General features: G+C 40.2%; 1 protein-coding gene across 6 annotated transcripts in view; it reads left to right on the plus strand.

Annotated features, from left to right (window-relative positions):
* The window catches only part of cep170aa (centrosomal protein 170Aa), a 116,719-nt gene that overhangs the window by 72,874 nt on the left and 27,813 nt on the right, over positions 1-16,032 (plus strand). For 3 of the 6 annotated variants that reach the window (XM_067988656.1, XM_067988661.1, XM_067988657.1), the window contains 4 exons: positions 4,683-4,791; positions 8,931-10,859; positions 11,344-11,593; positions 15,552-15,741. In XM_067988656.1, the coding sequence (XP_067844757.1) occupies positions 4,683-4,791; positions 8,931-10,859; positions 11,344-11,593; positions 15,552-15,741 (2,478 nt within the window). The remainder of the gene's footprint in view (positions 1-4,682; positions 4,792-8,930; positions 10,860-11,343; positions 11,594-15,551; positions 15,742-16,032) is intronic. The other 3 variants (XM_067988662.1, XM_067988660.1, XM_067988658.1) reach the window with 3 other exon arrangements.

Consider the following 16,032-nt stretch of genomic DNA (forward strand, 5'->3'; position numbering starts at 1 on the left):
GACTTGTTGTTTTCGTATGACCTTATTAATTCCTTATTTGTAGCTTTTCTACCCGTTTTCCACATATATGATCCTTATGTTCCCTACCTCTTCACTTGTGATTTGCTGCTTATGAATTAGAAATTTGAGTGAACAAGCTGCAAATATTTGCCTAGCAGGTATGATGTGATTGATCTAACGTGTGGAGGATAGAAAAGAATTTTGCGTATCTCCTCTTGCTTTACTCAACAGTTGCCTGCTTGCTGGAGCGTGATTCTGACCTTTAACTGATAACCTGGTCTGTCCCTTTTTGAGGCTGCACTCAAACATTCTGCCAGAATTCAGATAATTATAGATGCTTGTAAATTCCTCTGGTCAGTGAGAGGGCAATAAACCAGAGTTTTTCAAGTTCCTGTTTGAATGGCATGGCTTTCATTTCTCTTTTTTTAATATAAAAATCACTTTGCACCTGTAACCAGATCTGATGAAGTCACAATAGAGAGATGGATATTATACCGTATTGTGCACAATTAAGCATGTTCAATAAGATGGTCGTAAATAAAGCCCGCAGATGTCTACAATTTTCCCAATTTCTTGCGGTTGCCGCTGGATTCATGATCTTTTTGGATCTCTACAGAAATGATGGTACTGCAGAAATTTAAATTATGGCTGTTACTTTATAGGAATCGGTTCCACTGTGTCATCATTCAATTAGCAGGTATATTTGTAATAAATGGATTTTCACTTGCCTACAGCTGATACTGTTGTGACCTTTGTGAGGAGTACAGATTGTTTCTTCATAAAGCATGGAAATTGGAATACTTGGTAATGGCACACAGTAAATACTGTTTTCTGGAGCTAAGTGGAATTATTCCCCTCCCCCTCACTTTCTCGCATTCCTCCCTCCCTCACTCGTCTCTGCCCCCCACCTGCTCGTGGTGTTCGTGCTCCTTCTCTTTCTTTCTCACCCCCCCCCCCCCCCCCCCCCCGGTCCTTTCCCTCTTATCCTCTCTTAATTCCCCTTGCCCTCTTCCCTCTCTTGATCATTGGTGACGCTTAAGACGTTCTTTTTGTGGAATGTGGCATTGGTAATGCTGTTGTAGCTTAGGGGGGAGATGGTTGGGCCTTTCCTTGCTAGAGATAGTCATTACCTGGCAACTTATGTGGCACAAATGTTACCTGCCCAAGCCTGGATGATGATCCAGTCATGCTATAGGCTGCTGCACTGAATGATTCTACACCATTCAGCTCCAGTCAAGAGCTCCACTGCCGACCTTTTGACCGAGGGAAGGTCCTTGACGTAGCAGCTGAAGATGGTTAGGCCAAGGACGCTGCCCTGAGGTCTCAAAATGGAACTTATGGTACTTATCTGACCAACTAGTCTTCAAAATCTTGTAAGAAAGGCTCACTACTGCTCTAGCTATTTTTCATTAAATTAATACAATAATGTATAATTCCAGTTACAACAAGTACACTGTTGGTGTCAACTTGGATTGCTGGGTCACTCCAGGACACTGAGAAAGCCAAACAAGAACTCCCTGTACCGATTTTTCATGATAACAGCCTATAAAGACAACATAAAAGACTTTGGTATGTCATGTTCCAGTGTACAGCTCTGCAGTTAGTTTGGGTGAAGAATTGTGTTTTCGACTACTGGAGGGGGCCGTTACAAAGGTAAATGTAGTCAGTTCCCGGCTGAAGAACAGCCATCACCATCACAAATGGGCCTTCATTATTAGGCCCCATTAGGAATTCTTAATTCATTTCAACATGACAGTGGTCTAATTGCTATTTCATTTTATAATACGACAATGACATATTTGCTTAATGAAGTCTGAAAATTAATATCAGCTGGCGGAATGAAAGCAGAGACTGATCTAATAGTTTTACAAAAACAGGCAGGTTGTTTTACTCCTCTACAAATTTGGGCAGTTGAGAATAAGGTAAGCAGTCATTTTGGTTGGAATCTGTGTGAAGCACAGACTGCATCAGAATAAATTGCTGATTGCCTTATTTTCTCAGCAATGTTCTGGACTGCTATGTAAATTGATGTGCAGTATAAAAGAAATCAATGTCCTGTCTCCACTCTGTGATTTCTTTTTATTCAGCAGCTTAATTTTTTTTAACTGAAGCCTCAACATCAAAAGAAAGGTGTTAGACCTATTAAATTGGACATTAGTGGTGCAATGGCCAAGGTAAAAGAAACATTGCACCCTCCATATCACTTCTGGTTCACATCTGATCCCCAGACTGCATTCTTAAAAAAAAAATCTAAGACTAGCGCAACAGACAAGTACTCTTTTTTTTGGATGAATTTTCATGTTGGGTGCTTGTTTAAAACTATACTTCAACAGCAAGCCTGTATTTATAGTAGTGATCTTGAAATGTACACTTTTTTCATAGATTGCTTGTGTTATGGGGTGTATATATAGTAGGAAGTATTATAATTGAGTTAATATACAAGAATGTTTTATTTAAAAAATCTCTTACTTTGGCAGCCAAAAAATACAAACTTAGGATTGATTCTTTGCAGCCTTGTAGAAGACCAATGTTTAGCGTCTGAGAGTTGTCAAAGATTGACTCAGCTGTATTGACAGTTTATGTAGTATCAGCTCCATAGAATCAACAGAGTGGCACCTTTTCATGTCTTGTATGTCAGTACAGCGCTGTCAGTACTTATTTTGTTGATTTCAGTCCTGGTTTGAGTACAGAGCAGTGTTTTCATTATTGTTCCTTGTTTAACCCATTTCTGTGCTGTCCATAGTACAAATCTTCAGAAGGTTTTCTTGCATTCGTAAATGTTATGTTTATTTGAAATTATTTACAATCTAGCATTGTGCTGAGAAATTAGTCCTTGCGTCCTAAAATTAAATTGCTTTCAGGAATGGTTTAAAGGGTATAAAAACTGGCTCATACACAGAAAGTGGCATTTTCTGTGTCACCAATATGGAGTGTGTGCGCACGTGTCTGCGTGCGCAGACAAGAACATGTAATGATACCAGCAGGGTTATATGGGTATGATCGTGTTGCTGGAGTAGCAACCTGGAGGAAAAACTGACCATTTAAAACTTCCAGTTTATTCTCTACAGAGAAGGGAAGCTGCCACCCTCCTGGTCAGCCAACTTACAACTCTCATCTGCATTGCGTGGTTGACTCTTAATATCCTCTGAAGTGGCCTACCAAGACACTCAGTTATCCAAGCAATCACTACTCTAGAGAAAGGCCCACCACCTTCTATGGGCAACTAGAGATGGCCAATAAATGTGGTCTTGTCAGCATTGCCCATAACCCAAGAACAAATGGGGAAAAAAACAATACAAACTGTGATCAAAACATCAAGGTATGCAATCAATGACAAAACTAGCTATCACAGCTGCACTAGGAAAGAGTCTGTAACTTTTACAGCAATTTTTTAACATATTCTCAGGTTCATTGTTTCTAGCTATTATCCTTGAGATTGAGATCATTATGCAGGTTTCAGAATAGATGCTAACCCACCACAGTGTGAAGGTCCTGCTGGTTGAAGTCTCCTTACACTGCTCATTTGGCTTTCTTGGTCACCTCCTCATATGCCACATGTTGTTTCATCCCAGTCCTTTGGCATTGAGTAGAGTTGTCTCTGCACTTTGATTTGTTCCGGAGACTATGGAAACTAACCCAGTCAGGGCCGATCCTGTTTTCCCCTCTAGCTGATTCGCGCCAAATTCCTGTAAACGTGATACGCCCTTGTTGAATTGTGTTCTGGTCTTTAGACTAGTGGTTCTCATAGGAGTTTTCATTTGACAAGAGTTACTTTGTAATTGTACATTCTTGTGGGTTCAGCATAAGTTTTAAACATGTCATTTACTCCAACTTCCTTTGACTCCCAGATGGAAAAGGAATTAGCCATTGGCTAAAACTGTATCCAAGGTTCAGTTCTGCTAATCAAGACCTAGAAGTCTAAACGTTGTCACTATGAACAGGCCATTTTTTGATATGGTAGCTTAATCACACCCTGTATGTTACTTTAAGAGTTAAATGGTAATCCCTTGATACCTACTCTTGGCTACTGTTGTACATTTTCTGGGTATCCCAATGATGTCGGCTTCAATTATTCATGCACAGAAGGCAGGTGAGGAAGAGGTGGGCTCTGCTGTGCTATATTTTTCTTGTCCAGCTTACCCCCTCTATGGTCAAATACCCTGCCAGTATTCATTGTCAAGGCTTAAGCTTAAATAATGACAACTTGATGGTTATCAGGATGTTACCAGTACCTGTAGAACTATATCCTGCAAAGGGAATCCATACAATCAGGGGAGGGGAAGAGGGGAGAAAATTGAAGGGAAAAAAAACAAAGGACTGTGATGTTCAAGTAGATTCTGAGTTCTGAACAACCAATTCATTTTTATCTTTAGAGATTTTAAGTGAAGTGTGTGTTTTATGGCTACTTCAGTGAAGCTTTTCTTCTGAAAAAGTGGTCTTGTGCCATCAACTGATAAGTTTTGAAGAATCATTATTTCAGAAATGCTTATGCTAAGTATTATGAATGTGTGAAATGAGCTTTAAATTGTAATGTAATTATTGAATTAATTTATTCCTGGACTAGAAATTTGCAGAAAAATGATTTTTTGCATATGTTCAATTTAAAATGCACTTGTCTTGAAATTTTGCACACATTTAGTACTTAGAAAGGTTAACATTATTGATTCACTTCTTTTTCACAGATTCATCCTGAAGGCTCCTTTACATCCAACACTCCCAGGTGGGTGTCCCAGTGGGCAAATTTAGCTGCCAATGACCTGAAACCAACATCTTTTGTTGCTCATGACCAAGGTAACTATTCACCTGATATTCCTTCAGTATCTGTCCATTTATTAATGATCAAGAAGTTGAGTACAATGAGCTTAATAATGGAATAAAAGTTACAGGCTGCAGTTCTGCAGTACGTTGTTGGTCCAACAGTGTCAGAGTGATAAGTTTGACAAACTAATTCCCATTATGCTAGTTCCCAACCTCAACAGTACTGTCAAGATATAGGTTGAGCAGAGGTTAGGTGTTTACCACCGCCACTCCACACCACCGCCCCCCCCCCCCCCCCCCAAACCGATGGGGAGAGAAACTCAGTGGACAAATTATTTATATTGCTCCTGCATAATGTACTTGTGAATCTCCTAGTAGCTAGCTGAAGAGCAACATTGGTTCAAGCATATAACAGGTTGCTTCCCTGTCCTCTAGGGAAAAGTACATGACCCATAAACTAAACAGTAAAGAAAATACCCTGGGTGAAATAGAATAAAGTACTGTAATTATAGAATCTGTGTTTCATATGGTTTACAAAGCATTATTTAAACACTAACTTGTAATGATCTAACCATGCTTTTCAGAAAAGCATTTGTTTTAGAGTCTTACATTTTACTTGTGACAATACTGAGGAGCAAAATACCAAGTAAAGCTGTTTTATGAATGGCCTTAGAAAAGTGATCATCCTAACCACTGCATCTGCATTTAAAATAATTAGTAGATCTCCTGTGGCCTTGTTGCTCATGGTTAAGAGACAAAATGCTGTTTTATAACGTGGACCAGCCGGTTCCCAACAGCATTGTTCCCTCTAATTTTTTCGGCCATGTGCGGCATTAGTTTGGTTTGTGCACCGATATTAGGCAGTGTGCGCCACCGTTACATAAAAATCACAACTTTGTGTAGAACATCTTTTTAGAAAACATTATTCAGGTTATGTAACAAACAGAACAAATGTGCAAAATAATGTTATATTGGCTGATAAATTTATATAATTTATGAAATGTGGGTGATGCTGGCTAGGCTGTATTTATTGCCCATCGCTGGATGAACTGAGGGCATTAAGAGTCAACCACATTGTGTGAGACTGGAGTCACGTGTAGGCCAGACCAGATAGTGATAACAGGCTCTCTTCCCTGAAGGACGTTAGTGAACCAGTTGGGTTTTTACAACAATCTGGCAGCTTCCGCGGTCTTTTTCTGATGCTAGGCCACAAATGATCAGATTTATTGAATTCAGTTTTATAACTTGCCATGGTGGGATTTGAACTCTCAACCTCTGGGTTGTTGGTCCAGCAGCCGAACTGCTGCAGTACTGTCCAGACTCTCTTGACATTTTGAAAGTTTGGACACCGTGATGTCGCAATGTTTGCTGTGACCCCGACACCCCCACCCCAAAAAGTTATCCCAGCCTGACCCATGACAGTGCTTGCTGCAGACTCTATACAACAGTACCATCCTGCCAATGTCGACATTAATGTAAACAAATCCACAAAGTAGACTTCAATCCTGTGCAGTCATTCTGTAGGAAAGATTTTGAATGCTTATAAGCAGTTGTCTAAAAGCTTAGCACTCCTTAGATTCAACCAATAGCAAGGACAATTTGATCATTATTGGCACATGGAACGACAGAATGGAGCAAACTTGGCAACCGCTCAGCTGAGTAATTATAATCACTGCCATCTGGAGTCCTACAAGGTGAAATTGGTCTTCAGCGGTGGTGCAAAACGGGGCATCAATGGAAAAGGGAATCAGGTGGGGTGTAAGACGGGGTGCAGATCCGCGAACACCGCTTTTGCATTAGAAGCAAAGACCAATTTCATGGCCCTAGATATTAGTTGTCACAGTAACAGGTCCTAAAGCAATTTGAACAGAGGAAAGCAAAATGATTTGGTGTCATCTAGAATTGCAATAGTATTTTTTCAAAGTGAAAAAATACTATTCAACCAATAGCAAGGACCCCACCTGATTCCCTTTTCCATTGATGCCCCGTTTTGCACCACCGCTGAAGACCAATTTCACCTTGTAGGACTCCAGATGGCAGTGATTATAATTACTCAGCTGAGCGGTTGCCAAGTTTGCTCCATTCTGTCGTTCCATGTGCCAATAATGATCAATTGTCCTTGCTATTGGTTGAATTACAAAATAATTGTAAAACTACTTGGAAGAAGTTGATATATTCTAGTTAAAGCTGAGTTGCGAATCTCAAAGGTTTAACTGTGGACCAGGCTATTCTAATTGGGCCTACCCAAAAGGACCTCAGTGCAGGGCTGTTGTTTCTTCATATATTTGACCCACTGACTCTGCTACAGTCAGTGTTGCCACACCTCTTAAAGGAAATTGTTGAGGTAATTGTCTAGCTGCTGGGCCAGAAACTATTAAGTCTGTCACCATATTAGATTCTGAACATTAGTGGAAACTGCAGTTCAAACTCAGGCTCCATTCTCTTGGAAAGATGCTGCATCTGGAACTGCCAGCCTTTCAGCGATGCTAATTCCTGGAGTAAAGTTGCAATGATACACACCTTATTTTTCTGAAGCTTAGTCACTGCCATTCCTCAAGTACAGCTCATCGCTTCTATAGTTTCAGTCTTTGTTCCTCTAACCTCTTCCTCCGATATTCCGCCTCTTTCGCACTACATGCCGACATTCTCAGTGCAATGCACCCGTCCAACCTAACATTAACTCCCGCCCTTGCCGCAAAGTGATTAGTATATGACCTCACCTCAGCAGCATCTCCACCAGAGAGCACTGGTTTGGTGCACGGACGGTACGATTACGTGCGCGGCACGCAACAAACTGCTGAGGATGCTCGCAGCTGAGAGGGAACAGTGCCCAACAGTAACAAAAATTATTTTTTTCCTGTGTCCCTCCCTCTCCAAAAACAGTGATTGATGACTTTCTCCCTCTCTCCCCACCCAACTAAAATAGTAAACGATAATTTGCTGCACTTCAGCTCCCCTTGTTGCAGAAGCTAACCATGTTTGAATTATGGCAGACATTTCAGCTGTTTCATTTCATTCAACTTCAGCACTCTCTGTAGTAATTGCTCAACCAGTTGTTCCTGCTTCAAGTTGACAATGCATGATTTTTTTTCTTTTAAAAATTGGTCACAATGGCACAGTAAAGATTAATCTGTTTCCACAATAAAAACTGTTATATGTGCATTATGGGTGTCAGCATGACACGACGGAAACCATTAGAAACCGTTCCTGTAGATTGGAAAATTGCACGTGTCACTCTGCTATTTAAGAAAGGTGAGGGGGGAAACCAGGGAATTATAAACCAGTTAGCCTAACATCTGTTGTCAGGAAACCACTAGAGTCCATAATTAAGGATAGAGTGATTGCACACCTTGAAAATTTTCAGCTGATCAGAAAGAGCCAGCATGGATTTGTAAAGAGTAGGTCATGCCTGATGAATCTGATTGAATTTTTTGAAGAGGTGACTAAAGTAGTTGGCAGGGGAATGTTTATGGATATTATTTATATGGACCTCCAGAAGGCATTCAATAAAGTCCCTTACCAGAGACTGTTAGCTACAGACTGTACAGTGGTGTTCCCCGGGGGTCAGTGTTAGGACCGTTGCTTTTTTTGATACATATTAATGATCTCGACTTGGGTATAGAGGGTATAATTTCAAAGTTTGCAGATGACACGAAACTCGGAAATGTTGTAAACAATGTGGAGGATAGACTTCAGGAGGACATAGACAGACTGGTGAAATGGGCAGACACATGGCAGATGAAATTTAACACAAAAGTGTGAAGTAATGCATCTTGGTAGGAAGAATGATTGATCACAATGTAGATACCAGTCGTGACCAGTGCAGAAAATTTTATTTTGCAGATGATTCATATAATGTTCTCTTCTTTACATACCGATTGATTATTCCAAGGGTTAAATCAGCTGCTGTTTTGTGCTGGGCTATTACTAAATTTCTTGATTCCCATGCCTCCTGATTAGTAACCAGGATTAGTCCAGATACTAATTTGTAGATTTCCAACAAAGACACTTGCTGACATCATCCCACTGAGAGGGGAGACGATAAATTGCAGTGTTCTGTGGGCTGGGAAGGGGAAGTGAAATTGAAGGTACTCTTTCTGAGACTGGCTTTCCTTTTTTTTTAAAAAAAAGTTATGTTCATTGCAGTGTAAAATGAGTTTTTCTTTTGTTAGATGCAGACATCAGTGAATCTGGTATCTCAGCAAAAAGTGCATCAACCACATCAGAAACTACATCAGCCAATGTGGGTGAGAGAAAGAGAAGAACACTTCCACAGCTTCCAACAGAGGATAAAACGGCTGAGGGCCTAAGATCAAAAGCTCCCCTTACTTTAAACCTGGCAAAAACAAGACGTGAAATAGATGAAAAACAAGACACTGAGCTTCCTGAGAAAGAAACTACAACTCCACCTCACCAGAAAGACAGACAAAAGGAGCACGCTAGTAGCATTTCTAAGACAAACTGGTCAACAGATGGCTCCACTATCAAAGCTGACAGTGCTGGAGATATTCGCAGTGAAACAATGAGCAGCAAGGAAGGTGCAGTGTTTCAGTCCAGTACTCCGCCTACTAAAGTGAAAGCTGAGACTGTCAAGGCAATATCAGCAGCAAGGCAACCTTCACCTAAAACTCAACAGCAGGGCCATAAAGCGAGTTTGTACCAGCGGAGCTCTTCTAAAACAACGTCTTCCAGTAAGCCCCTAGTTAGTACTGCTAACCTGGCTGACAAAAGCAGAGAAGTGTCAGCAAGACAAGTGGCCTCACCGAAAGCTAATGAAGTGCGGGAATCTAAGCAAGCCACTGCCACAAGCACTTTGGAAAAAGCAGAGGTTCAAACTGAAGAAAAACGGAAGAAGTCAGAAGAGCTTGTCAGAAGACATGCCCCTAAAGGTGGAGACACAGAAAAAAAGGATTCTCCCAGGCCTTTGGTCAGACAGGGAAGCTTCACCATAGAAAAACCGAGTAGTAATGTACCTTTAGAGCTTATACCTCGTATTAGTAGGCAGTCTGGGTCACCTGGCGATGCATATACAACCACACGGAGCAGAGAGGGAAGTAATTCTATTGGGACGGACTCCACCAGCGACACTACTATTTTGTTGAAGGATACAGAGGCAGTGATGGCTTATCTTGAGGCAAAACTGAAGGATGAAAACAAGCTGGATGGAGGAGCTGAAACCCCAAGCTACCACAGGGATGATTCCATTTCGCCTGAATCAGATGTTGACACAGCTAGTACTATTAGCTTAGTTAGTGGAGATGCAGAAAAGAAGTCTCTTCAAAAGCGAAGAACTCTGAGTAACCTTCACAAGGAGAAGAGCTTCACAAAATCTCCATCTAAGGATCAGTCTAGGACTATTGCAACCAATGCTAGAGATAAACTTGCAGACAGAAAAACCAAAGGTCGTGCTTCAGACCCTACTATTAGATCAGAACCTCGCAGACCTATGCAAACCACTGGAAGAGCAAGACAGGCCTCTTTTGACTTAACAGATGATGACCAAACATCAAGCTTACCTCAGTCCACTCTTTCTGATTTTCTTTCTTCAGATCAAGAGACCTATTCCAGCCGGTCACAAGGGCGGACATCATTTACATCCACAGATGAACTGTTACATTCCAAACTGGAGGGCAATAAATTATCAAAGGCAAAATCTACTGCTATTAGCTCAACTAGCAAGTCAACCACCTTACCCAAGCCTCGGCCAACCAGAGCATCCACTTTACGTAGGGCACGTCTTGGTGATGTATCAGATAATGAACTGGTGGATGTGGATAAAATTTCAGTAGTATCTGAAGTATCTACAACCAGTTCAACTACATCAAAGCCACCCTCAGGCAGAAAAACTCCCTCTAGGTTAGATCTCCTTGCTCAACCACGTCGCAACCGGCTGGGTTCCATATCGGCTCGTAGTGACTCTGAAGCAACAATGACCAGGAGTAATGTTAGTCGAGGTGGAGACTCCTCCACTCGGAGTAACGTGCGTGGCACGTCGACAATGGATAGCAAATTTTCTGCCAGACTTCGTGCTAATAGCATTTCAAGAATGCCTGATTCTTCTAAAAACAAAACATCAACAGCAGGGCACAGTTCTCCATCAGGTAAACGTCCCAGCAGTTCTTGTAAGAACTTATGGTAATTTGTCAAATCAAAGAACGAACAATCTGTACATACTATTGTATTAAAGTAAGTTAACTAAGTTAACTGTTTACATCAGTGCCTTTGCTACTTTTTTTTTTAAAAAGAGAGACTCCTATCTTCTCTGGACAGAAAAGTGTTGCTTTTTTTAAAAAAAGTGGTAGAGAAGATTTTTTTATTTTTGTATCATCTAATTTTCTCTTCATTGTCACATTAAATGTGAAAAATATCCTTGCATAATTTGTATTTTATGTTGTATGCCATGATACCTAAATAGGTTTTGGTTCCTTTTTGAAGTATTTTTGGGGATATTTTGAAATCTTACAGTTCCATGATTAAACTGGGCAGAGTTATTTGTAACTGCATTAGCCTTGAACGCTTATTTCCTTTTGTACACTCGTCTATCAAAATTGTCCTTGTTGCTTATACATTTAGTTGTTTTGCAAGGTCCAAGATGGAGGCGGTTCCCTACTGATTACGCTTCAACTTCCGAAGATGAATTTGGGTCAAATCGTAGTTCACCCAAACATACCCGCTTACGAGCCAGTACAGCACTGAGGAGCACTAAACTACAGAACAGTAATGTAACATCATCAACCAACATGCTCCTGAAAAACAAGATGAAGGAGCAGGATGACTACATAAGAGACTGGACTGCTCACAGTGAGGAAATTGCCAGGTATCTTTCAATATCAAAGTAGGTGTTCTGTGTTCTAATTTTGTTAATGAACTTTGGGATGTAATTATATATTGCAGTGTTCTAATTTGAACTGTTGTTTTTTTCTATTTTTATTTTTTGAACCAATGAGCCATTATTAATTGAGACTTAGTCCCGAATTCTTTTTCAAAGTTTCTACAATTTTTCTCTTTTTCCCTGCCCTGCAATCCCTCATTTCCTGAATGTAACAATTCCAAGTTAGGGTATGATTCCATGGACAGTAATGTCCCACTGATACCTTAGCTACATAGCCATTTTATACATGTTGGCATGAACAGTTACTGTAACTGAGCTCATTGAGCGTGGTCACTGTCACAGCTAAGCCGGATCTTGTCTTTATCTGACATTTACAGGCATACATTTCCAGCAGGGTACGCTGAATAGCAATCATTGGGAGAAAATTCTGGCCAGTGCTACTTTTTTTTTCCTGAGGCCAGTTATAGCATCTCCACAGCCATTGATTAAATTTGGAAGTTTTTTTGCTATGTGCATGGTTCAGAACCACACCTGTTACCCATTGAGCCAACTGGAGGCTAAAACATAATTTTGAAACATAATACTGAGATGCAAAACCTACTTTCAAGACTACAAAATTATATATTGTGTAAATGTGAAGTCCATTTCATAGAAGATCCTAATTTAACTTTTATAAATGAAAAGAAAAAAAACTATGGCAGGAAAATATGGTATTTCCCATATGGCTACAGTACTTTGTTTAAAAATATATATATTCTACCTACACTGTAGGAATTTTTAATCTCCTTGATTTAGCTGCCAAAGTTTTCTATGAAATATTAGACTGTTGTGATTGTGTTTTGGCTAATTCAGAAGATGCTATCATTCGAATGCTTAATTTGTTCCTAATGAATTTCTCTCTCCACTTTTTAAACAGACATTAGTCTATTTATTTTAACATCACTCACAGCATTTCCCAGGTTATATGGACATAATAATGCAACTTTTTCAGTTGTGAAATCTGTGCTATAAAAAAAATCCAGTAATGACTCTTTCTCCAGGAATATTGAAGTGACTGTCATTAAAGCAAGGAAGAAAAATATAGCAGTTATAGGTTATTGAACCACATGATATGAGTGCCTGTATTAGAGTAGCATGCGTTACTGATTTTTTTTTTTGTCTTTCAACTTAATTTCAGAACATTAAAGCCTCCGCCCCGCCTCGCCTCCTCCACCCAATATCTGTTTGAATTTTTCCATTTTCACAAGTCACCTTAATAGCCTATCTGAACTGGAATGTTTTTTTCAATGATTGAGGGGGCACGGTAGTGTAGTGGTTAAGATTCTGGACTAGTAATCCAGAGTCTGAATAATAATCCAGAGAGCATCAGTTCAAATCCAACGGTGGCAGTTTCAGAAATTGAATTCAGTTTTTAAAAGTGAATTTTTTTGTTACTTTTTTTTTGCCGTGAACAGAGTTGAGACTTTTATCCCGTCAGTCTGGTATGATTTAAACTCTGGTAAAGTAATAAGTTGTATCCCACTGCATCACTGAATCCCTCCAATATTTAAAAAATTTAAAACTGAGCGTGCCTCTTTTTTGTAATTTTATTATTCATTCTGAGGATATGGGTGTCACTGACAAGACACCCATATCCTCCTTATTGCCCATCCCTAGTTGCCCTGAAAGGGTGGTGGTGGGCCTCTTCTTGAACCGCTGACAGTGGCTTTGATACAACTGAGTGGTTTGCTAGGCCACCTCAGAGGGCAGTTAAGAGTCAACCACGTTTGGCTGGGACTGGAATCGCATGTCGGCCAGACCAGGTAAGGACAGTAGGTCTTAAGGATGGCAGGTTTCCACTAAAGGATTTGTGACCCAGTTGGGCTTTTCCAACAATCCAACAGCTTCACGGTCCCTTTTACTGATGCCGGCTTTTTATTTCCAGACTTTTAAAAACTGAATTCAAATTCTGAAACTGCCACCGTTGGATTTGAACTCACGCTCTCTGGATTATTATTCAGACTCCAGATTACTAGTCCAGTATCTTGACCACTAAACTACCGTGCCCCCTCAATCACTGAAATAAAAAATTCCAGTTATATTTTACCCCAAATTAATTCTGACGGTCACCTGTGAGCATAAAATTCTGCCATCCTAATTTGTAGCAGAGACAATATGATCCATTAATTTGATCTTTCGTTGATTTTTGATCTTTGTAAAGCAAAAGGCAAGATCAAAAAAATATATGAAATTCATCTACTGGTCTACTTTTTCTGTGAAATGGGCAAATTCCCCAGATTTAGTAGGTTGACCATGCAAAAACCCATATATATTTGACTCCAACAGTAGCCATGATGACCATCTCCCTCTTGGGGTAGTAAGAGGAGCCTGAATACAGGGAGTGTTGGATCCTTCGTACAGTTATGGAACATAAACAGATTTGAGCGGAGATAGTAAAGAACTACTTCAGGAACCAAGAATAAAGCAGTCCCTGAAGGTCTGGACCAAAAATTCAACAGTGTTCCACTAATCCAGCAGGGATCGTGCACTGCAGATATTACACTGGTGCAGTCTGAACTTCGAATCCAGAACTTTTCAGGGGTGCAAAATGAGGTTGCAGTACTCCTATTGGGAGAAAATGCAACTGCATCAGTGAAGTCTCCATTCGGTCAATCAGTGCCACTTTTAATAGCTCGGGCTATCTGAAGGTGAACCTTTATAGCAGCATTCTGCAACCAGAGGCTCCTGTAGGCTTGCTCTAAATTCTAGGATGTTACTGCTATGGCACTAAACGATACATCAATGCTCCGGCAGCAGAGATCCCCGTCCTTCCTTCCTCCTTGTCCCTTCATAGAACAAATGACTCTCAAAATTTGAGAGGAAACAGTGTTGGTCCTTCTAGTCACCTGTTACTAGCTCAGGAACACTGGTTGTTGGACCACTTAGTGTTGATTGGCCCCTCAGGAATCTGTAAAGGGAAGATTTGCTGACCCTGATTTAATATGGTCTGGCACCACAATATCCTGAACTTCTGTTTGACCTTGAATGCACCAGATTAAAGCAGCTGAGATATACAGCAATCGGTTATTACTCTCGGCATCAAGGAAAATCTTTACTCTGAAGGCTTACACCATCGACTTTATGCATTTGCCCACTGGCTTGGTGTAGGACCACTATTTCAAACTATTATTTTGTACCTACAGCAGGAATGTATAACATCCAGGGAGCGGCAGTTTGCAGGATAACCAATCCTTCATTGTTTCTGTGTTCCAAACTTGGTATACCTCATTCTTTGAAAGATCTTCAGCTTCTGTATACATGGTTCCTGCTAGCCTAGTTCTTGTTCTCTTTATGATTTAACACTGCTCAGAGCTCTGATTTACTACCATTATTTCTTTGTACCAATTTTGTTATATTTCGATGTTCAGCATAGTGGAGAGGAAATCACTTGGCAGAATTTTCTTAAAAGACAACCTCCCTCATGGGATGGCAGTTACTAACTATGTGTGGAGCTTAAGCTTCTTTCAAAGAATGAGAACGACTGTACTTAGTGTGTAATGTAGCCTCTTCTAAATGAATAACAAAATGACCTGCTGTGAGGCCACAGACACTTTGAGAAATAATGGGACTGTACTTGGAAAGTGGTCAGATCAGCCACGATCTCATTGAATGGCAGAACAGGCTCAAGGGGCTAAATGGCCAACTTCTGTTCCGGGGCTGAATGGCCTATTCCTGTTCCTATGTTAATCTGGGAAAATGTTTTCCTCCTAGTTCAAATTGGAATGTACAAATTGTGTGTGTAGGAGGGCCAGCCACTGTGGAAAAACAGTCCAAAGTTGCCCTATATTCAATTGAGTATAGCAATTCTGAAAATCGAACTGATCTGCGATTTAAAAAAATATATATATTAAATGTTAATGCTGCTAATCGTGTAATGGGTAATTTTTCAGGATTTGGTGTGCACTTCTTTTCTCATGAACAGGATCAGTCAAGATCTGGCCAAGGATCTGGCCATCCTTGCTCGTGAAATCCATGACGTGGCAGGTGAGATAGATTCTGTGAGTTCATCGGGCACTGCCCCTAGTACCACAGTAAGCACTGCTGCCACCACCCCTGGTTCAACCATTGACACAAGGGAAGAGGTAGGAGACCTTCATGGAGGAATGCCTAAGGTTCTTGCTTTTTTATTTCTTTTTTGTTCTAGCTTTCCATCCTGGCTACTATAAATACATTTCATTTTTCTGGGCTTTTCCTGGCTATTTGGTTCAGTTATTTAATGGACATTTGTTCATGTGCAATTACACTAATTTCTTGAATAATTGCTGTACAACATGAACTTTTTAAAACTAAATTTCAATAGTTGCTCAAGTGAAAAGTTAGAAAATTGAAAAGTGTTTATCGTATTTTTGTATTAACATTTGAACATTAGATATATCTGTTTTGTCTTTTCCATCACTAATTAG

The sequence above is a fragment of the Heptranchias perlo genome, chromosome 8 (assembly GCF_035084215.1).
Source record: "Heptranchias perlo isolate sHepPer1 chromosome 8, sHepPer1.hap1, whole genome shotgun sequence".
NCBI lineage: Eukaryota > Metazoa > Chordata > Chondrichthyes > Hexanchiformes > Hexanchidae > Heptranchias > Heptranchias perlo.